Raw genomic sequence first — 22,767 nt, 5'->3', positions numbered from 1 at the left:
TTTTTTTTTTTTTGGTCTTGATTTCATTTAATTCTGCTCTAATCTTTATTATTTTTCTTTCTTCTACTGGCTTTGGGCTTTGTTCTTTTTCTAGCTCCCTTAAGTGTAAGGTTAGCTTGTTTATTTGGGATCTCTCGTATTTTTGAGTTAGGCCTTTATTAGAACGGCTTTTGCTGCATCTCAAAGATTTTGGACCATTGTGTTTTCATTTTTATTCATCTCCTTGTATTTTTTTATTTCCTCTTTGATTTCTTCCTTGAACCATTTATTTATTGTTCACTAGAATGTTATTTAGCCTCCATGTATTTGTGTCCTTTTCAGATCTTTTCTTGTGATTCATTTCTAGTTTCATACATACCATTGTGTCCAGGAAAAATGCATGATATGATTTCAGTCTTTTTTAATTTATTGGGACTTGTTTTTCTGTCTAACATGTGATCGATTTTGTAAAATGTGTAATGGGCTCTTGAAAAGAATGGGTATTCTGCTGCTTTTAAATGGAATGTTCTGAATATCTGTTAGGTCCATCTGGTTTAAAGTGTAATTCAAAGCCACTGTTTCCTTGTTGATTTTCTGTCTCTATGATCTATCCATTGAAATGAGGTGTTAAGGTCCCCTACTGTTATTGTGTTACTGTCAATTTCATCCTTTATGTCTTAATAGTTGCTTTATATATTTAGGTGCTCCCATATTGGGTGCATAAATATTTACAGTTGTTATGTCCTCTTGTTGCATTGTTCCCTCTATCATTATGCCATGTCCTTCTTTCTCTCTTGTTAGTCTTTGGGGTTTTTTTGTTTGTTTGTTTGTTTGTTTGTTTGTTTTTAGATTTTATTTATTTATTTGACAGAGAGAGAGAGCACAAACAGGGGGAGCGGCAGGCAGAGGGAGAGGGAGAAGCAGGCTCCCCACCAAGCAGGGAGCCTGAGGCGGGACTTGATCCCAGGACCCTGGGATCATGGCCTGAGCCAAAGGTAGACATTTAACTGACTGAGCCACCCAGGTGCCCCTTGTTAGTCTTGGTTTTAAAGTCTATTTCGTTTGATGTAAATATTGCCACCTCAGCTTTCTTTTCACTTCCATTTGCATGATAAATGTTTTTCTATCCCTTCACTTTCAATCTGCATGTGTCTAGAGTTCTGAAGTGAGTCTATTGTAGGTAGCATATAGATACATCTTACTTTTAATCTGTTCAGTCACCCTATGTCTTTTGACACAAACGATTGGAGCACTTACTTTTTTTACATTTAAATAACCACTGTTAGGTGTGTACTTATTGCCATCTTGTTATTTGTTTTATGGTTGTTTTTGTAGTTCCTCTTGGTTCCTTTCTTTTTCTTTTGCTCAATTCCCCTGTATTTTGATGGCTTTCTTCAGTGATATGCTTGGATTCCTTTCTCTTTATTTATTGTGTATTTATTAAGGGTTTTTGATTTGTGGTTGCCATTAGGTTCACCAGAACCAGGCACGTCAGGGGTGTCTCCCATGTGGGTTTTGTATGCCCTACTGTTGTGGCTACTGCTGTGGCTAAGTCACATTTGCCTTCAGTCCAGTCAGCTGCATTGGCTCACTTTTGCCTTTTGTGGGTGCACCTGGTGGGATTTAGTGCCTGTGCTATTAAGGGACCAATCTGGAGCCACTATGCGCTTGCAGTTCGGCAGTTTCAGAAGTCAGAGCAGATGCCTGTCCTCAGCTGCAGTCTCACCAACCTACAGGGCACCCTCCCTGCCTTGTCCCAAAAGGCCTTCATTGGTGGGTGGATCTGGCAGTTAGACCAGATGCCTGCCCCCATTCCATTTGCTGGGGCTGCGCTTGCACCAACCTGCAGGGTGATCTCCCTGCCTATGCCTTGGGAGGCTTTAGTTGGTTGGTGGAGTTGGCAGTGAGACTCAAAAGTTGCCCCCAGTCTGTCTGCGTGTGCTACAGTCACATTGAACTGTAGGGCTTTCTTCCTGTGCTGTCCCTGAGAGTTTTTTGTTGCTGAGTAAGGTCATAGTCAGACCAGATGCCTGCCCCAAGTATGTATGCTGGAACTGCAGTGACACCGACCAGCAGGGAACTCACTCTACACTGCCAGCTACAAGGTTCAGCTGCTGGGACTATGGGAACACTGGTGTGTGTGTGTGTGTGTGTGTTTGTGTGTGTGTGTGTGTGTGTGTGTGTGTGTGTGTGTGTGTGTTTGGTTATCTTCCCCTCTCTGCAAGGCTGGAGTCACTTTGGAGAGCCACTTGTCCCTGCCAAGACTACTTTTGCAAGTAGTAGGGATGTGGCAGGAGCTACTTTGAAGGGACACCTGCTAAGTGGGGTAGGTTGGATGGGGTGGACACGCAGGAGAGCGTGGAGGCGGAGCATGCAGTGTTGGCAAGATATGTGGATTGTGTTCATGCCATTTCCCACAAGTTTCAGCTGTCCAGGCTGGCAGGGGGCAGAGAAATGGTGCCTGCCACCTCTTTTGTTCTTGGAGAAGTCTCCTGAAGATTCTCCCTGCTGCTCCAGCACACATTCTGAGATTAGTAAATAAATCTACACCTCAGTAAATAAATCTGCCATATACCTCAGGCCCTTTCCAAATTGCTGCTTCTATGCTATATTGTGGCTGGGTTATTTATTATGCTGACTTTTTAAGGGTGGGGATTCAGTTTCCTATTGCCCTCTGGATCTCCTGGAGCTAAGCCCACTGATTTTTATAGTATTCAGAATTAAGCCCTATTGATTATAAAAACTCATGAAATTGAGCCCCACCAGTTTTTAGGGCCAAATATCATGGTTACTCGTCTTCCCAGTTTGGGTCCCCAATACCTGGGGTGCCTGGTGTGGAGTCTGATGCTCTTGCTTCTCCATGCTTGTGATGTTCCTCCCGTTTGTGGTTAATCTCACCAGAGTGTTGGGTTCCCAACCATGTTTCTGCCCCTTCTACCCTTTTCAGTGTGGCCTCCTCTCTGTGATTAACTGTGGAAAGTCTGTTCTGCTAGTCTTTGGGTCGCTTTCTGTATTAGTTGCACTCATATGGCTGTTAATGTCAGTGTTTCTGTGGGATTTAGTGAGCTCAGGATCCTCCAACTCTGCCATCTTCCCAGAACTCTACATCTCTTTATGTTGTGAATCTGTTACCAAATTATTTTAGCTATAACTGTTTTTAATAATTTTGTCCTTTAACATTTATACTAAAGGTAAGTGGCTAACACACCACCTTGTTACAATATTAACTTATTCAGAATCTCATCATATACTTACCTTTACTAGTGTGTTATGTATTTTCATGTTTTCTTTTTACTTATTAGAAGCCTTTTATTTTGGCTTAAAGAACTGTTTCAGCATTTCTTGTAAGGAAATTCTAGTAGTGATAAACCCCCTCAACTTTTATTTGTTTGGGAAAGTCTTCATCTTGCCTTCATTTCCAAAGGAAAGATTTACTGGTAAAGTGTTCTTGGTTGACAATTTTTTCTTTTAGCACTTTGAATATTTTATCTCACACTCTCCTGACCTGTAAGGTTTCTGCTGAGAAATCAACTGTTCACCTAAGGGGGATTCCTTTGTATGAGAGGATTTTTTTTTTTTTCTCCTGCTGCTTTAAAAACTCCCTTCTTATCTTTGGTTTTAGACAGTTTTATTATAATGGTTGTGGAGAAGATCATTTTAGATTGTAATTTTGGGGTGACAGCTTTATGAACTTGAATATCAAATATCAAATCTTTCCCTAGGTTTAGGAAGTTCTCAGCCATTTTATCTTTAAGTTTCTAAGTTTCTCCTTTACTCTTTCTAGGACCCCAGTGATACATAGATTGTTTCTCTTAATGGTATCCCATAAGTCTCACAGGCTTTGGTCATTCCTTTTTATTTTTTTATTTTTTATTTTCTGAACTGGGTAATTACAAATGATCTGCCTTTGAGTTCACTGATTCTTTCTTCTGTTTGATCCAGGCTTCTGTTGGAGCTCTCCTGTAAATTCTTCAATGTAGTCATTGTATTCCTTAGCTCCAAAATTTCTGTGTTTTTTTTTTTAATGTTTTCTATCTTTGAAATTCTCATTTTGTTCTTCTATTGTTTTTCTGATTTCATTAAATTGTTGATCTTTGTTCTCTTGTAGCTCTCTGGGCATCTTTAGAACCATTGTTTTGATTCCTTTTTAGGGTATTTATCTCCATTTTGGGGGCTTCATTACTGGAATATACTGTGTGCCTTTGGTGGTGTCAAGATTCCCTGATTCTTCATGTTCCCTTTAGCCTCACATAAGTATCTACATATTTGAAGAAGCAGTCACCTCTTCCAAATTTTGGAAGACTAACTTTGCTAAGGAAAACCTTTACCTTGGGGTAGAGTGTGCTATGACCCCAGGTCTCATGATGTAAGGCACCTCAGGGGCATGTGGCATCTTTGGGTTCAGGGAGGCATGATGTCTCATTAGCTCAGGCCACTGGAGTCCATAACATCAACAGCTGTGTGGTATCGGGCAAGTGCTGTGTAGTGTCCATAGTCACTGCAAGGGCTGTTAGGGTTCTAAGCAGCTCCTCCAGGTCCAGTGACTAGGGACCAGAGCAGGAAGTCATAGTGGCCCAAGCCAGTGGTGTGCACATACTCAGTTGTGGGGGCCTGCTGTAGTTTTCAGTGTACTGGCAGAGGTCAGTTTCAGACACACACATAGTGTTGAGGGCAAGGGCCAGGCTGAATGCAGGCACACTAGCAGCTATAGGAGCCCTGACTGTGATGTCTCACCATAGATGCAAGAACAGCAATGGAGGCCAGTGATAGTAGACTGGGCCATGTCTGGGCTCACAAACAGCTTTGAGAGCCTTGGCCATTGGGATATATTCCCATTGCTGCGGGGTCTTGCCACAGACATGCTCATGGTAGCAGAGCAAGTAATGGAAGTCGGGCTGGGGGGCCTATAGGTACACATTTGGAGAAGCTAGCCCCAAGCACCCACAAGGGGGTGGAGGTCAGCTGTGGGGTTCTGGGCTGCATCTTGCACTTGCACAGCTGCAGAGGCTGGGGCTAGCTGCCTGTGTGGATCCCATTCTCTGACAGGAGTGAGGGGAGGGGAATGGGAAGGGACACAGGCAGCTGGCATCTGCAAATGCATAAACCTGTGGGGTAAAAACTAGTGAAATCTGCAGGGGTCCATGGTGACTATACTGATCAATTGTTTCTTCTGTGGTGAAAGCTGCCAGGTCCTCTCTAAAGAGCAGGTCACTGGGAACCCTGGTTGCTCCTACTGTGTGGCTGATACTGGTAACCCCTGCCCTTCTTCCTTGTTCCTAGTCATCTCTATACATCTTAGGTTTGCTGGTCCCTGGGTGGGGTGAAACAAAAGCAGGTCCTTCATGCAATACCCAGAAAGACTGGGGAAGCTGGTCCCTCTCCCTGCGTTCCCTTTTCTGGAGAAGGGAATTCTCTAGCTGGTGGTTTCCCTCTTGGCGCTGAGCAGTGCCAGCTCAGTAGATGGGGGGATATGGAAAAAATGAAGCATTCTTCCTTCCTCTTTTGTGCAGTTGTTCTTGGGTTTTTGTTCCACTATGTTGAAGTTTCTTAAGTTGACTCTTGAGCGCTCCAGAACTGTTTGTTTGTAGATAGCTGTCTAATTATTGATTTTTGTGGGGGCACAGAGGCTGGCTTCTCTACTGCACCATCTTGGTGACATCAGCTTCTTCTATTTCTATGATGATCCTTTCCCAGTTTCTTTCTTTGGCTTTTTATGATCTGTCCTTACCTTAAATGTTAGCTCCATTCAGGTTTCTTTCCTTGACCCTCTTATTCTACACTTCAGTCTGTGTACCAATTCAAGGACGCCAAGCAAACTGATAAAGATCCAACAGAATGTTGCTAATCATCCATGGGAATCAAGGTTATTACTTTAACATCAGCTGATACTATCTCTCTACAAGGTTACTTTTTATAAGCTTTTTAGTATTAATACTAAATAAAGCTTTCTCATATTATCAGTACATTTCTCCTTTTGCCTTTAAATATTCCTTTCCAGATAAGTAATTCAGTTTTCACTTCTGTTCTTATTTCCTGCACCTCTGGCAAGTAGCATAACACAGGGCAGACATACCAGCCCTGGAGCTATGGATCTTTTTGATCAACTTAGTACTTTGTGAACTCTTAGCACATTTGCCTATCAAGATTTATAGTACTGGGGCACCTGGGTGGCTCGGTCGGTTAAGCATCTGCCTTTGGCTCAGGTCATGATCCCAGGGTCCTGGGATCAAGCCCAACATCGGGCTCCCCCTGCTCTGTGGAGAGCCTGCTTCTCCCTGTCCCTCTGCCTGCCACTCCCCCTGCTTGTGAGCGCTCTCTCTCTCTCTCTCTCTCTGTCAAATAAAAAAAAATCTTAAAAAAAGATTTATAGTACTTATTTTCATTTTTTTTCTAAAATCAGGTTGAATGTATGAAATTTTGTTTTCCTTATATGGGTCTCAGACATTCACTGCATACATATTTACTGGTTCCTGAAATATCTTCATTTGTTTTACATATAATAATGTACTGGGCATTGTGCAGCAATCGGCCAATAAAAGAGTCCTGAGGCATTGACTTTTATGGATTATATGATAAAGAAAATATAGATATCTTTAAATGAAAAAAAAAATCACTTTCTAAAAAACATGCACCTTAACATACAAATGAATGTTGTCCCTTTCAGAAAATTTACATTGACAGGCTGATTAATAAAGGATTTGCATTGCTAATTTTTTTTTTTTTTTTAAGATTTTATTTATTTATTTGAGAGAGAGAGAATGAGAGACAGAGAGCATGAGAGGGAGGAGGGTCAGAGGGAGAAGCAGACTCCCTGCCGAGCAGGGAGCCCGATGCGGGACTCGATCCCAAGACTCCAGGATCATGACCTGAGCCGAAGGCAGTCGCTTAACCAACTGAGCCACCCAGGCGCCCTGCATTGCTAATTAATGAACTTGTATTTGACATAAATTACAGCATGTAAACACTACAGGTTTTCTTAGGCAAAATGATCATGTCACATTTTTAAAGATTAATACTCATGCAACTTTAGCTATATGAACTTGTAGTATTGTTAAGGCAGAATGCAGATTCAAGCCTCTCAGCCCTTTGACACATGATGACATGTGAGAATCAATAGTTCTGTTTAATTATAGACATATGTAGCTTTTTTAACATTTAGTATTTGTTTATATATCTGTAATAGAATATAAGGAGAATATGGAAGAACTTAGGAATATGTATATTGAAAGTGGAATATTCAAACTAATATTTAGTGTGCTGTTTACTAAAATATGATTCCTCTTTTTCCCAACAGAAATTTCTTTCACAATTTAACCCAGGTAAAAGTTTTTTAAAAATTTTATATATCCTTCCTATATCACTACTATCTTATTTACCTCTAATCTTTCATGTTTCCCAGAAGGAGAATTTTCCAAACTAATTTTTCAACAAAATTTGCTTAGAGTGCAGTGATATTTTAGATATGGTTTGAGGACCCCTAGAGCTCCACAGACCTTTTCAGGAGTTCCATGAGGTCTATCCTTTTCCAACCACATATCTGTGTGAGGGTAGATTTTCTCCACATGCTTCCACCAAAATAACATATACAAAACAGCTTGAATGTAAGAGCACAGATGATAATTCAGCTTTCTCCTATTAAGACAGATATTAAAGACATTTTGTAATGTAAAATGTAAAACAATTTTTCTAATTTTTTTTGTTTTGGAAAATAGTTATTTTTCATAAAAATATATATCATGTTAACATTTATTGGTTTATTATAGTTTTTAAAATAAATTAATAAATATCTTCAAATCTTCTCAGTTTTAATTTGTTACATGGTAACAGGGTAAATATTGATAGATCTAACCCACATAAAACAAAAGCTCTGTGAGATTCTCAATAATTTTTAAGGCTATGAAGGGGTCTTGAGATCAAAAGGTTTTAACATCTGGTCCACAGACTCTTAACTATAGGAAACAAACTGAGGGTTGCTGGAGGGGAGGTGGATGGGGGGATGGGGTAATTGGTTGACAGGTATTAAGGAGGTGATGTGATGTGGGTGTGATGAAGGTGATGTGATGAGCACTAAGTGTTATACACAACTGATGAATTATTGAACTCTACATGTGAAACTAATGATGTACTATATGTTGGCTAATTGAATTTAAATTTAAAAAAAATCTGGTCCAAGGATGGAAGATGGCAGTGGAGTAGGAGGACCCTAGGCTTGCCTCTTTCCATGAATACAACTAGATACTATCAAATTATTCTAAATGCACCAGAAGTTGACCTGAAGACTAGCAGAATAAACTCCAGAACTACAGGTAGAAAAGAAGCCACACTGAAGAAGGTAGGAAGTGCAGAGATGCAGTTTGGGAGAGAAACAGATCATGGCCACTGTGGAAGGGAGGGAAGGGTGAGAGATAGACTAGCACAGAGGGGAGCACACAGGAAAAATGAATCCCCATACCAGTTGGCTTGGAAAGTGAGAGGGGCTGAATTTTGTGAGTTCTTGCAACCAGTGGGGTTTAAAGCCTGGAGTTTTGAAAGTCAGTGAGCTTGACTGGGATACAGCCCAGGGGGTACTGCACTGCTCTTGGGGAGAAGTCAGGCAAAGAACTAGCAGACATACAGCATGGAAACAGTGATTGGAAGAGCACCTGCAGCACACATTGGGAAGGTTACTCGCTCATTTATGAGTCCCAGAGAGGCAGCATTCATGGAGAGACACCTCTGGGAACAAAAGAATTGGCCAGAACCACTTCCCTCCCCTGACCCTCAGCACAAGCACAGGGCTCCCTGCAGGAACCAGTGCAGTGCCGACATTCGCTAACTAACTTGTGTATACCAAACCCAACCCCTGATACACACTCCAGTGGAACCACCCATTTGAACCATACTTGCCCAGTCCCAGTGCAGCAGGCCACCTCCCCTAGAAGACCGCCCAAACAGCCCCTGCTCACACCACACATCCCACTGTGGGAGTTTTGCAAAGCCTCTGTTCTGCCAGCAGTGGCAACAGATTCATATCACAATCAGACCAAAGCATACCTGGTTAAAACATGCCATGTTAAAGCCAGGGACCAAACACTGCCTACAACAGGCAAAGAGAGACTCTGCAGATAACTGGCCTGAAGGATAAAGCAGCCAGGACAAAACAGCAGAGTACAGGCAACACACATTGGAGACATTCCCAGAAGCACCAGGTCCTGGGGAACAGGGGACAGTATATGGCAGGGCACTACAGGACCTCTTCTTCATAAGGCCATTACCCTCAAGAACAGGAGACATAGCTAATGTTCCTAACACAGAGATGTAGACAAAATGAGAAGACAGAGAAATTTATCTCAAATGAAAGAACAGGACAAGGCCACAGCCAGAGATCTAAGTGAAACAGATATAAGTAACATGCCTTAGTAGAGAATTTAAAGCATTGATCATAAGGATACTCACTGGACCTGAGAAGAGTAGAAGACATGAGTGAGACCCTTAACACAGAGGTAAGGAATAATATAGCAGAGATAAAGGACACAATAAAGAAAATGAGAAACATGCTTCGTGGAATGAACAGAGGTTGGAAGAAGGAGAGGAATGAACTAGTAACCCAGAAGAAAGAATGATGTGAAATAATCAAACTGAACATGAGATAAAAAAGAATTATGCAAAACAAGAATAGAGTTAGGGAACTCAGTGACTCCATAAAACATAATAACATTCATATTATAGAAATCCCAGGAGAAGAAGAGAGAGAAAAGGGGTCAGAAAATTTATTTGAAGAAATAATAGCTGAAAACTTCCCTAATCTGGGGAAATAAACAGATATCCAGATCCAGGAGACACAGAGAACCCTGATCAATATCAACAAAAGCAGACACACACCAAGACATATTGTAATTAAATTGGCAAAATATAGTGATAAAGAAAAAATATTTAAAGCAGCAAGACAAAAGAAGAAAGTAACTTACCAGGGAAAATCGATAAGGCTAGCAGGAGATTTTTCAACAGAAATGTTCCAAGCCAGATGGAAGTGGTATGATACACTCAAAGTGCTGAATGGGAAAAATCTGCAGTTGAGAATACCCTATCCAGCAAGGTTATCATTCAGAAAAGGAGAAGAGATAAAGAATTTCCCAGACAAGCAAAAACTAAAGGAGTTCACTATCACTAAACCAGCCCTGCATGAAATATTAAAGGGGACAGTTTGGGTGGAAAGGAAAGGCCAAAAGTGACAGTATAAAGGTAGGAATCACAAAAGCAGTAAAAATGAATATTTCTGTAAAAAAAAACAGTCAAGGAATTCACAAAAGTATGTGAAATATAACAACATATATTGAAAATGTGGGGAGGAAGAGAGTAAAGAATGGGTTCAAACTTTAATGACCATGAACTTAATATAGATTGTTACATGAAGAAGAGGTTTTATATAAACCTGATGGAAACCAGAAATCAAAAACCACTAATAAATATACAAAGAATAAAGAGAAAGAAATCCAAACATATCACTAAAGAAAATCAGCAAACCCTGAAAAAGAGAAAGGAAAGAATCAGAGAAAATCTGACTGCAAAACTCATTTCCATAACCCAGAGTGTATTAAGATTCTCATAGAAAACAAACCCTCTGAAAATAACCTCAAAGTAAAAGGTATAAACCACACACACACACACAAAAAAAAACCAGTCTGGAATAGATAACATAAAAATGGAGAAAGTTCGTACTATTGAAAGCTAGAAATGAGAACCATCTGAAAGACTACTAAATCCATATTTAAAGTATTCAAAGGAATAACAGAAGGAATTGAAATAAAAAAACAATTATATAGCATTCAGAAATTGAAAAACCTCTCACTAAAATGTCTTGAAATGAAAAAATAGGCATCTAAAAATAAAAGTTCAGTAGCAGTTTCAATAGAAGACCAGACACAGTTGAGAAAATTACAGAATCAGTGATTTGGAATAGGAATCATGCAGAATGCAGTGCATAAAAATGAAGATATGGAAAATATCTAAAGAGTTAAGAGGCATAGAGGATAGACGGAGACAGTTTATCATACTGCATATATCATGTCATATAATAGGAGTTCCAAAAAGGGAATAAAATGAATTGGACATAATACCGAAAGAGATGATCATGGAGAATTCTTCACAATTGAAGACATGAATACTCAGATATGTGTATCTGAGTAATGGTGAACAAATGAACTATATAATATGCTAATAAATTTAAATAAACATTGACAATCAAAACTTTTCAATAATGTTTTTTTTAAAAACAAAATAAAATTAAAAAGCTAGCCAATAAAGAGTGAAAATGAAGGGGGATTTGGGTTTGAAATTATTTAAGGTCCTTACAAGCATTCAGGATAGGGATACTGGATTAACTTTAGCCTACAGTAAATATGCATGTAAAATGTAAGACTATCCATTAAAGTAATAGAAATAAATATGTAATTTCTAAAATTTCTAAAAAGTAGAGTTCTGGAAGAAGAAATTTTAAAATGCTAACAGTTTAGTAGAAGGTAATGAAACACGAAATAAAGAAAAAATAAGCATAGAATATAGGGACACAAAAATAAGATTTTCAAAATCATTTAAATTAAATTAGTAATCAAAATTGTGATTGGATTAAATTCACCCATTAAATGACAGAAACTCCAGAAATCTGATTTTAATAAAAGTTACATAGTTAAAGAGTAACAAAAAATTTGGAAAGAAAATGATGCAAACAGGCTAATACTATCAAAAGGAAACTGGGGAGGGGCCCCAGTGGCTCAGTTGGTTGGGCGTCTGCCTTCGTTTCTGGTCATGATCTCAGGATCGAGTCCCACGTTGGGCTCTCTGCTCAGGGGGGTGCCTGCTTCTCCTTCTTGCTCTGCCTGCTTATCCCCCTGCTTGTGCTCTCTCTCTCTGTATCAAATAAATAAATAAAATGTTTTCTAAAAAAGGAAACTGGAGTGACGATATGAATGTCAAATAAAAGATACGTGAAGCCCAAAAACTTTCAAAGACATGAAGAGGGAAATTATTTCATGATAATAAAAAAATCTACAAAGAGGGTAATAATGATATCATCTGTGCTTAACAATGTAGTCTCACCTGATCATAAAGAAGATAGAAAGTTCCCTCAATTTATTTCCTGAATCCAACACTACTTTAAAACCAAAAGCGGGCAAACAGAAAGTTAGGAAGGGAGGGAGGGAAGTGTAGACAAATATGCTTGTATATATAGGTGCAAAAATTCTACACAAATATTAGCAAATGGAATCCAGCAATATATTAAAAGAATACATTGAAAAGGGCCAGTATCTTCCAGAATGCAACATTGGTTCGATACCAAGAAAGCTGACAACAATATTCATTCCATCAACACAATAAAGATGAAAATAAATGATCACATAGTAAATTTAAAAATTGAATAAACATTCCTAATGAAAACACCAAGCAAAATAAGTTTAGAAGGGAACCACTTGATTTTAATAAAAAACATTGACTTTTCAAATAACTATAAATAATTATTATAAATTATAAAATACTTCTGATTCAACTAAAATCAGGAACTGGACAGATGTGCTCAGTATCATCATTATTATTTAACATTGTCTTGAACATAATAGTGTAAGTAATAAGACACAAAAAAGTACAATATTACAAATTTATAATAGCAATAAAGACTATAAAATATAAATAAATTCAACAAGAAAGACACAGAACCTGTAGCAAGAGCCACTCTCAAATTTTGTTGAATGAGGGACACTGGGTGATGTATGGAACTATTGAATTACTATATCGTACACCTGTAGAATGTTATTCAGGCCTTATAAGAGTTGACACTGCAGAATTTCAATGATGTATATACTTGCATGAGAAAGAGAATATTGGAAGTGTGTATAATATGACTCAATTTTGTTTTTAAAACCCTTAAAATGCCTCTTTTTAAAAATAAATAAATGTAAATATGTATTTCTGTACATGTCTGCAAACATATAGTGTGGAGAAAAATAAGGAAGGATACATACTAGTTGTTTAAATCAAGTTACATAGATTGAGAGAGGCTTAATAGGTAAAGGGAATATAAAGGTGAAATAAAACCCTGCTATAAAAAGCATGGAAGGAAGGAAGGAAAGAAGGGAGGGAGGGCAGAAATATATAAGGACAATATAGAATTAAGGCAAACAGGTGAAATAGGATAAGTAGGAATGTCATATAATTATAAAAGGAATAAAATCTTCATATATGTGTATATGTGTGTGTGTAAAACCACCTAACCAAAACACAGATCAAGATACAAAACATATAGATGTAGAAGTTCTTAAAGAACTTCCCCAAATTAATAAATAAAAGACTAACAACCCAATAGAAAAATGGAAAATAGGTAAAGGAAATGAACAAATAGTTCACAAGACAGGAAATACAAGTGGAACTTGAACATATGGAAAGATGCTCAAATTTTTTTTATAATAAAAGAGAGTCAGGTTAAAACTGCATCAAAGTACCATTTTTCACCCATCAGACTGGCAAATTATAAATGTGACAACACACTATGCTGGGAAGGCTGTGAGGAAAGAAGAAATCTCATACACTGCTGGCGTGACAGTATGAGTGGAGCTGCTATGAGAACAATTTAGCAGTATCTATGAAAATTACAAGTGCATATACTTTATGCCTCAACAGTTACACTTTTAGGTATAGTCCAAGGTACAAAATAATACATATGCAAATTTGCTCACTATAGCATTGATCATAATGGCAAAGGATTGAGAACGGATTTTTTTTTAATTTTTTATTGTTATGTTAATCACCATACATTACATCATTAGTTTTAGATGTAGTGTCCCATGATTCATTGTTGGTGCATAACACCCAGTGCTCCATGCAGAACGTGCCCTCTTTAATACCCATCACCAGGCTAACCCATCCTCCCACCCCCCTCCCCTCTAGAACCCTCAGCCTGTTTTTCAGAGTCCATCATCTCTCATGGAGAACGAATGTTTATTAGTAAGTTACTAGTTACTTATGATTCCTCCGTAATTTGGAATAATAAGCAGTAGAAAAATTAATGAGAATATGTAAAGATCTCTAAAATATAACTTTAAGTGAAGAATATAATGTTTGAAAAATGTGTTTAGCATACTTACATTTATATACAAAGAAAAAATAACGTCTTAGTTATGCACAAAAATTTTACAGAAATATAAACAAGAAAACTTACTAGTAGTAGATACTTGGTGGGGTGCAGATGGAGTACAGAGTGGGAGAGACAATTTTCACTTTATTTTTAATATAATTTTTTTAACTATGTGAATAAATTGTCTATTCAAGAAAAAAATTAACAAGAAAGAAAAAAAATTAGATCTGCATCTATTGAAATGGCCATGGCGTCTAAGTAACAAAGGCGAGTTAGGGATAACATGCATCATGTGATTTCATTTTTGTAAAAAGTGCAGGGGTGAGGGGTTGCTGTGTCTAATTATGATTGTAGAGAAAGAGACATACACATTCACACAGAGTTTTAAAATTAGTTACCGCAGGAGTGTAGACAGATCTTAACTCTTCCTTCATAGGTCTTTGGTCTATTTCACTTGTTAAAAACACATAACACTTTTGATATTTTTAATGGGATAATCAAAAAATTTTAAATTAATAAAAACATTTTTATGGTTGTGTTTTGCCACAAAAATGAAATTTGTCCAAAATGTAAAGAAATGCAAACACTTTTTATTTTGTAGGTTGCTGTTATATGGATATATGATCCAGAAAATGCAGACCCCAATGAGTTGCTGTGGAATGCAAATGAACCTTCACTAGTAGGTGGAAACATTGCTATTATCACAAATAAAATAATATGCTGTTTCCTTTTTAAGGGCTCTGAATAATATATTTTAAGCATTCCAGAACTAACTAAATACACCTTAATTGTCCATTATCTTTAGCCATTGTAGTGATTTTGAGCTACTGCTCAATCTCCACAGTTATAAATCTTTCTCTTGAATTCTACTGAGCATTGTCTGTAATTTCTATGAACTGCATTATTCATGAAGATGCTAACCTTCAAAGTGCTTTAAAGATATTCCTGTGCATCTATCGTAAAACCATCCTTCAAAAATCTGTCCAGTCCCTTACTGAATCCTTTACCACTTGGAGACTAGTGAATTTCCTAAAGGTGCAGCGCAGCGGATAAATACAGATTTTCAATTTATGGTGGCTTGACTTATAGTTTTTCAACTTTACCATAGTGCGAAAGTGATATGCATTCTATAGAAACTGTACTCTGAACTTGGGCCTTTTTTTCCCCAGACTAGCGGACTAGCAATATGTGGTATGATACCATCGCGTGACGCTGGGGGGCAGCAGTGATCACAAGAGTAAATCAGTACACTTAAACTCTTCTGAACCCATACAACCGTTGTTTTCACTTTCAGTACAGTATTCAATGATTCACAGGAGATATTTAACAATTTATCATAAAATAGACCTTGTGTTAGATGATTTTGCCTAACTGTAGGCTAATGTAAGTGTTTTGAGCACATTTAAGGTAGGCTACGCTAAGCTATGGTGTTTGGTAGGTTGGGCGCATTGAATGCATTTTTGACATATCCCATTATAATTCAAGGAATATATGTAAGTCTATTCTCTTATTTGTTACAAATTTACCTCTTTCAAGATTTAAGTTCTGTCTTCTGTTACAATTAAAGTGTATTGAAGAGAAATATAAAATGAGCAGTTTTAATCTCATATGACTAATGAGTGAAGATCTGATTTTTGAAAAGCATGTTACATGCCTCTTGGTAATGAAATTCACAAGAGATGGACTGATAAAGCAGAATGACAACCTATCAATTAACTGTTTTATTTGGAAGTGGCTTTAGAGGGAATAAAATTAATCAATTGTAATTAAACACTTTAAGCATTACTGTTACTTAATTTCTAATCTTTCTAAGTGAAAATATGTGCATTTTAACATTATTTTGTCCATGCATACCTAATACTTTGCTTTTTTTAAATTTCATGTTTATTCACTACCATGTCATTCCCATAAAACCTTTCTATGCTCTTGGTTACCAACAGCAGACTCTTGACTCTTAACATGGCACACAAAGCCCTGGAATATTCTGTCTCTGCCACCCTTCTCTGGCCTCAGCTCTCCACGTGTCCTACCTCCAGCAACAGCACTCTGCTGTTTCCTTGCACACACCTGCTGTTCCATGGCTCTGAGTCTTTGCTTATGCTGTTCCCTCTATGGTAACTGCTCATTCCCTATGTTCATCTTCTCATGTTTTCCGTCTCGAGTCAGGTATCACTGCCCTCTAAGATGCTTGCCTTGACCAAATCAGGATTTTTTCATATGAGTAGTTTGAGGGCATTATTTTAATGCTACAGTTTTGATAAATCATCAACAAAACAGCTCTGGTAAAATAAATGTAAATTCTCTGTTTGCGTTTTTATCAGCCAACATGTAATGTGACTGACAGGCATTCAAATCATAATCCCACCCTTTACTCTTCATTCTCTTCCTGAACCACCTCTGACTTTGAACTCTAAATATTCCCTTATCTTTAACTCATTCCTGTGTTTTATTACCTCTTTGAAACTCAACCCATCCCTGTCTCTCATTAACTTCCTCTATGAGCCTTACCCTATGCCCAGCACCCACACCAGGGAAAAGAGGACCAACCGTCGGGTATAGCTCAGGGGTAGGGTACAGAATAACTTACTGGTACAATTTAGTTAAAAAGTATTAAAAAGTTCAGGGTTTTATTTTGAGGTTTTTTCTTGACCATTTTAACTGTGAATTACATCATAAAGAAAAAAGCATAAAAGTTTAGGATACAGTTTAATGAATAATAATTAGCCATATAACCACTATCAAGAAGTAAAACACTAAAAATAGTACAGAAGGTCGCCATATGTGCCACCTGCATGGACATAATTTCTCCCTCCATCTTAGAAGTACTTGATGGATATAATCCCTTTGTTCCCTCTAAAGGTAACCATTATTCTGAATTTTACAGTAATAATTGCTCTGCTTTTATTTTTATTTTGCCTCATGATTCCTAAACAATGCAGTTTAGTAGGTTTTGGGTTTATTTTTCTGCTTTATATAAATGGAATCATGTTTTATATACACTGTGCATATTCCTTTTTGGGGGATCTACTTTATATAAGATTTATTTGTGTTATAATGTACCTATAGTTTATTCATTTTTGTTCCTGTATGACATTTCATCATTTCAACATACTATACATTTTTTATCCATTCTGCCATTGATGAATTTTGGGTTGGTTTATGTTTTGTTTTGTTTTGTTTGTAATGAGTGTTGGTTTCTTTTTGTTCAGCTTTATTGAGATGCAAATGATATATAATATTGTATAAGTTTAGATGTACACTGCTGATTTGATACACTTATATATTATGAAATGGTTACCACAGTAGCATTTTTTTTTAAAGATTTTATTTATTTATTTGAGAGAGAGAGAATGAGAGAGAGAGAACACATGAGAGGGGGGAGGGTCAGAGGACGAAGCAGACTCCCTGCCGAGCAGGGAGCCCGATGTGGGACTCGATCCAGCAACTCCAGGATCATGACCTGAGCCGAAGGCAGTCGCTTAACCAACTGAGCCACCCAGGCGCCCACACAGTAGCATTTTTTAACACCTTTATCACCTCACATAATTACAATTTCTTTTCTGTGGTAGGGTTATTTAAGATTTATCCTCTTATCAACTTTCAAGTATTTAATACTGCATCGTTAACTATGTTCACCATGCTATTCATTCAATTCCCAGAATTTATTCATCTTATAACTGGAAGTTTGTACCCTTTGACCACCATGTCCCCATTTTGCTCACCCCCTCAGACCCTGCAAACACCATTGTACTCTGTTTCTATGAGTTCAGCTTCTTTTAGATTCCACATACAAGCATATCATACAGTATTTGTCTTTCCTTGTCTGACTTATTTCACTTATCATAATGCCCTCAAGGTCCATCCATGTTGTTGCAAATGGAGACATTTCCTTCTTTTTTTTTTTTTTTTAAGATTTTATTTATTTATTTGACAGAGAGAGGCACGCAAGAGAGGGAACACAAGCAGGGGGAGTGGGAGAGGGAGAAGCAGGCTTCCCGCTGAGCAGGGAGCCCGATGTGGGGCTCGATCCCAGGACCCTGAGATCATGACCTGAGCCGAAGGCAGGTGCTTAACGACTGAGCCACCCAGGCACCCCAACATTTCCTTCTTTTTTATGGTCAAATAATATTCCATTGTATATAAATACCACAACTTCTTTGTCCTTTCATCCTCTGATAGACAGATTGCTTCTATATCTTGGCTATTGTAAATAATGCTGCAATAAACATAGGGGTGCATGGATCTTTTTGGATTACTGTTTCCATTTTCTTTGGATAAATATTGAGTAGTGGAATTATTGCATCATGCAGTATTTCTTTTTTTAAGTTTTTGAGGAACCTCCATACTGTTTTCCACAGTGGCTGCAGCAATGGACATTTATATTCCCACCAACAGTGCACAAGAGTTCCTTTTTCTCCACATCCTTACCAACACTTGTTATTATCTTTTTTATTTTAGCCATTCTGACAGGTGTAAGGTGAGGCATCTTTTCATTTACCTGCTGGCTATCTGTATACCTTCTTTGGGAAAAAGTCTATTCAGATCTTCTGCCCATTTTTAAGTGGATTGCTAGTTTTTTTGCTATTGAGTTGCATGGGTTTTTATACATTTTGGATATTACCCCCTTAACAGATACGTGATTTGCAAATATTTTCTCCCACTCTGTAGGTTGCCTTTTCATTTTGTTTTTCATTTTGACTTCCTTTGCTGTGCACATATGATTTCTTTTTTTGGATTTTATTTTTATTTTATTTTATTATGTTATGTTAGTCACCATACAGTACATCATTAGTTTTTGATATAGTGTTCCATGATTCATTGTTTTCATATAACACCCAGTGCTCCATGCAGTACATGCCCTCCTTAATACTCATCATCGGGCTAACCCATCCCCTCACCCCCATCCCCTCTAAAACCCTCAGATTGTTTCTCGGAGTCCATAGTCGCTCATGGTCGTCTCCCCCTCCGATTTCCCCCTTCCTTCATTTTTCCCTTCCTTCTCCTAATGTCCTCCATGCTATTCCTTATGTTCCACAAATAAGTGAAACCATATGATAATTGACTTTCTCTGCTTGACTTACTTCATTTAGCATAATATCCTTAATATCCATCACCCTGTTATCCCATCCCCCACCCCCCTCCCTTCTGTAACCCTCAGTTTGTTTCCCGGAGTCCAGAGTCTTTCATGGTTTGTCTCCCTCTCTGATTTCTTCCCATTCAGTTTTCCCTCCCTTCCCCTATGGTGCTCCGCACTATTCTTTATGTTCCACATATGAGTGAAACCATATGATAATTGTCTTTCTCTGCTTGACTCATTTCACTTAGCATAATGCCCTTCACTCCCATCCATGTTAATGTAAAAGTTGGGTATTCATCCTTTCTGATGGCTGAGTAATATTCCATTGTATATATGGACCACATCTTCTTTATCCATTCACCTATTGAAGGGCATCTTGGCTCTTTCCACAGTTTGGCTATTGCGGACACTGCTGCTATGAACATTGAGGTGCATATGGTCCTTTTTTTCACTACGCCTGTGTCTTTGGGGTAAATACCCAGGAGTGCAATTGCTGGGTCATAGGGTAGCTCTATTTTTAATTTTTTTGAGGAACATCCACACTGTTTTCCAAAGTGGCTGTATTAACTTGCCTTCCCACCAACAGTGTAAGAAGGTTCCCCTTTCTCCACAACCTCTCCAACATTTGTTGTTTCTTGCCTTGTCAATTTTTGCCATTCTAGCTGGTGTAAGGTGGTATCTTAATGTGGTTTTGATTTGAATTTCCCTGATGGCTAATGATGATGAACATTTTTTCATGTGTCTGTTAGCCATTTGTATGTCTTCTTTTGAAAAGTGTCTGTTCATGTCTTCTGCCCATTTTTTGACTTGATTATTTGTTTTTTGGGTGTTGAGTTTGAGAAGTTCTCTATAGATCTTCGATATCAGCCTTGTCTGTAGTGTCATTTGCAAATATCTTCTCCTATTCTGTTGGCTGCCTCTTTGTTTTGTTGACTGTTTCCTTTGCTATGCAGAAGCTTTTTATCTTGATGAGGTCCCAAAAATTCATTTTCCCTTTTGTTTCACTTTGGAGATGTATCTTGAAAGAAGTTGTTGTGGCCGATTTCAAAGAGGTTACTGCCTATGTTCTCCTGCAGGATTTTGATGGATTCCTGTCTCACATTGAGGTCTTTCATCCATTTTGAGTTTATCTTTGTGTATGGTGTTAGAGAATGATCGAGTTTCATTCTTCTGTATATAGCTGTCCGATTTTCCCAGCACCATTTATTGAAGAGACTGTCTCTTTTCCATTGCATATTTTTTCCTGCTTTGTCGAAGATTATTTGACCATAGAGTTGAGGGTCCATATCTGGGCTCTCTATTCATTCCATTGGTCTATATTTCTGTTTTTGTGCTGGTACCATGCTGTCTTGGTGATCACTGCTTTGTAATATAGCTTGAAATCAGGCAATGTGGTACCCCCAGCTTTGTTTTTCTTTTTTGACATTTCCTTGGCGATTTGGGGTCTTTTCTGATTCCATACAACTTTTAGGATTGTTTGTTCCAGCACTTTGAAAAATGTCATTGGAATTTTGATCCGGATGGCATTGAAGGAATAGATTGCTCTGGGCAGCATAGACATTTTAACAATATTTATTCATCTAATCCATGAGCATGGAATATTTTTCCATCTTTTTGTGTCTTCTTCAATTTCATTCATGAGTGTTCTGTAGTTCCTAGAGTATAGATCCTTTACCTCTTTGGTTAGGTTTATTCCGAGGTATCTTATTGTTTTTCATGCTATTGTAAATGGAATCAATTCTCTAATTTCTCTTTCTACAGTTGCATTGTTAGTGTATAAGAAAACAACTGATTTCTGTGCATTGATTTTGTATACCGCCACATTACTGAATTGCTGGATGAGTTCTAGTAATTTTGGGGTGGAGTCTTTTGGATTTTCCACATGAAGTATCATGTCATCTGCAAAGAGAGAGTTTGACTTCTTCTTTGCCAACTTGAATACCTTTTATTTCTTTTTGTTGTCTGATTGCTGTTGCTAGGACTTCTAGTACTATGTTGAACAATAGTGGCAAGAGTGGGCATCCTTGTCGTGTTCCTGATCTTAAGGGAAAGGCTCTCAGCTTTTCCCCATTGAGGATGATATTCGCTGTGGGTTTATCATAGATGGATTTTATGAAATTGAGGAATGTTCCCTCTATCCCTATACTCTGAAGAGTTTTAATCAGGAAAGAATGCTGTATTTTGTCAAATGCTTTTTCTGCATCAATTGAGAGGACCATATGGTTCTTCTCTCTCCTCTTATTAATGTGTTCTATCACATTAATTGATTTGCAAATGTTGAACCACCCTTGAATCCCTGGGATAAATCCCACTTGGTTATGGTGGATGATCCTTTTAATGTATTGTTGGATCCTATTAGCTAGGATTTTGTTGAGGATTTTGGAATCCATATTCATCAGGGATATCGGTCTGAAATTCTCCTTTTTGATGGGGTCTTTGCCTGGTTTGGGGATTAAGGTAATGTTGGCCTCATAGAATGAGTCTGGAAGCTTTCCTTCTGTTTCTATTTTTTGAAACAGCTTCAGGAGAGTAGGTATTATTTCTTCTTTGAATGTTTGGTAGAATTCCCCAGGGAATCCATCAGGCCCTGGACTCTTGTTTTTTGGGAGGTTTTTGATTACTGCTTCAATCTTGTTTCTAGTTATTGGCTTATTCAGGTTGTCAGTGTCTTCCTGTTTTAGTCTTGAGACTTTATAGGTTTCCCGGAAGGCATCCATTTCTTCCAGGTTGCTTAATTTATTGGCATATAGTTGCTGATAATAATTTCTAATAATTGTTTCTATTTCCTTGGTGTTAGTCATGATCTCTCCCCTTTCATTCATAATTTTATTAATTTGGGTGGGTCCTTTCTCTTTTCTTTTGGATAAGTCTGGCCAGTGGTTTATCAATCTTATTAATTCTTTCAAAGAACCAGCTTCTAGTTTCGTTGATCTGATCTACTGTGTTTCTGGTTTCTAGTTCATTGATCTCTGCTCTACTCTTAATTATTTCTCTTCTAATGTGTGGCTTAGGCATCATTTGTTGCTTTTTCTCCAGTTCTTTAAGGTGTGAAGTTAGTTGGTGAATTCGGGATTTTTCTGCTTTTGAGTGAGGCTTGGATGGCTATGTATTTCCCCCTTAAGACCACCTTTGCAGTATCCCATAGGTTTTGGACCGATGTGTTTTCATTCTCATTGGCTTCCATGAATTCTTTAAGTTCTTCTTTGATTTCATGTTGACCCAAACATTCTTGAGCAGAGTGGTCTTTAGCTTCCAAGTGTTTGAATTTCTTCCAATTTTTTTTCTTGTGATTGAGTTCCAGTTTCAAAGCATTATGGTCTGAGAATATGCAGGGAATAATCTCAGTCTTTTGGTATCAGTTGAGACCTGATTTGTGACCCAGTATGTGGTCTATTCTGGAGAAAGTTCCATGTGCACTCAAGAAGAATGAGTATTCTGTTGTTTTAAGGTGGAATGTTCTGTATATATCTATGAGGTCCATCTGGTCCAGTGTGTCATTCAAAGCTCTTGTTTCTTTGTTGATTTTCTGCTTGGATGATCTGTTTATTGCTGAGAGTGGAGTATTGAGGTGTCCTACAATTAACGTATTATTATCAATATGACTCTT

The 22,767-nt window shown here is 37.9% G+C and overlaps 1 protein-coding gene across 1 annotated transcript in view; it reads left to right on the top strand.

Annotated features, from left to right (window-relative positions):
- CATSPERE (catsper channel auxiliary subunit epsilon) overlaps positions 1-22,767 on the top strand; it is a 205,728-nt gene that overhangs the window by 53,652 nt on the left and 129,309 nt on the right. The window contains exons 7-8 of the mRNA XM_078076866.1: positions 7,274-7,298; positions 14,685-14,762. Of these exons, the coding sequence (XP_077932992.1) occupies positions 7,274-7,298; positions 14,685-14,762 (103 nt within the window). The remainder of the gene's footprint in view (positions 1-7,273; positions 7,299-14,684; positions 14,763-22,767) is intronic.

This window comes from Halichoerus grypus, chromosome 7, assembly GCF_964656455.1.
Source record: "Halichoerus grypus chromosome 7, mHalGry1.hap1.1, whole genome shotgun sequence".
Lineage (NCBI taxonomy): Eukaryota > Metazoa > Chordata > Mammalia > Carnivora > Phocidae > Halichoerus > Halichoerus grypus.
The sequence above is the reverse complement of the archived record's forward strand: the minus strand, read 5'-3'. Positions and strand labels throughout refer to the sequence as shown.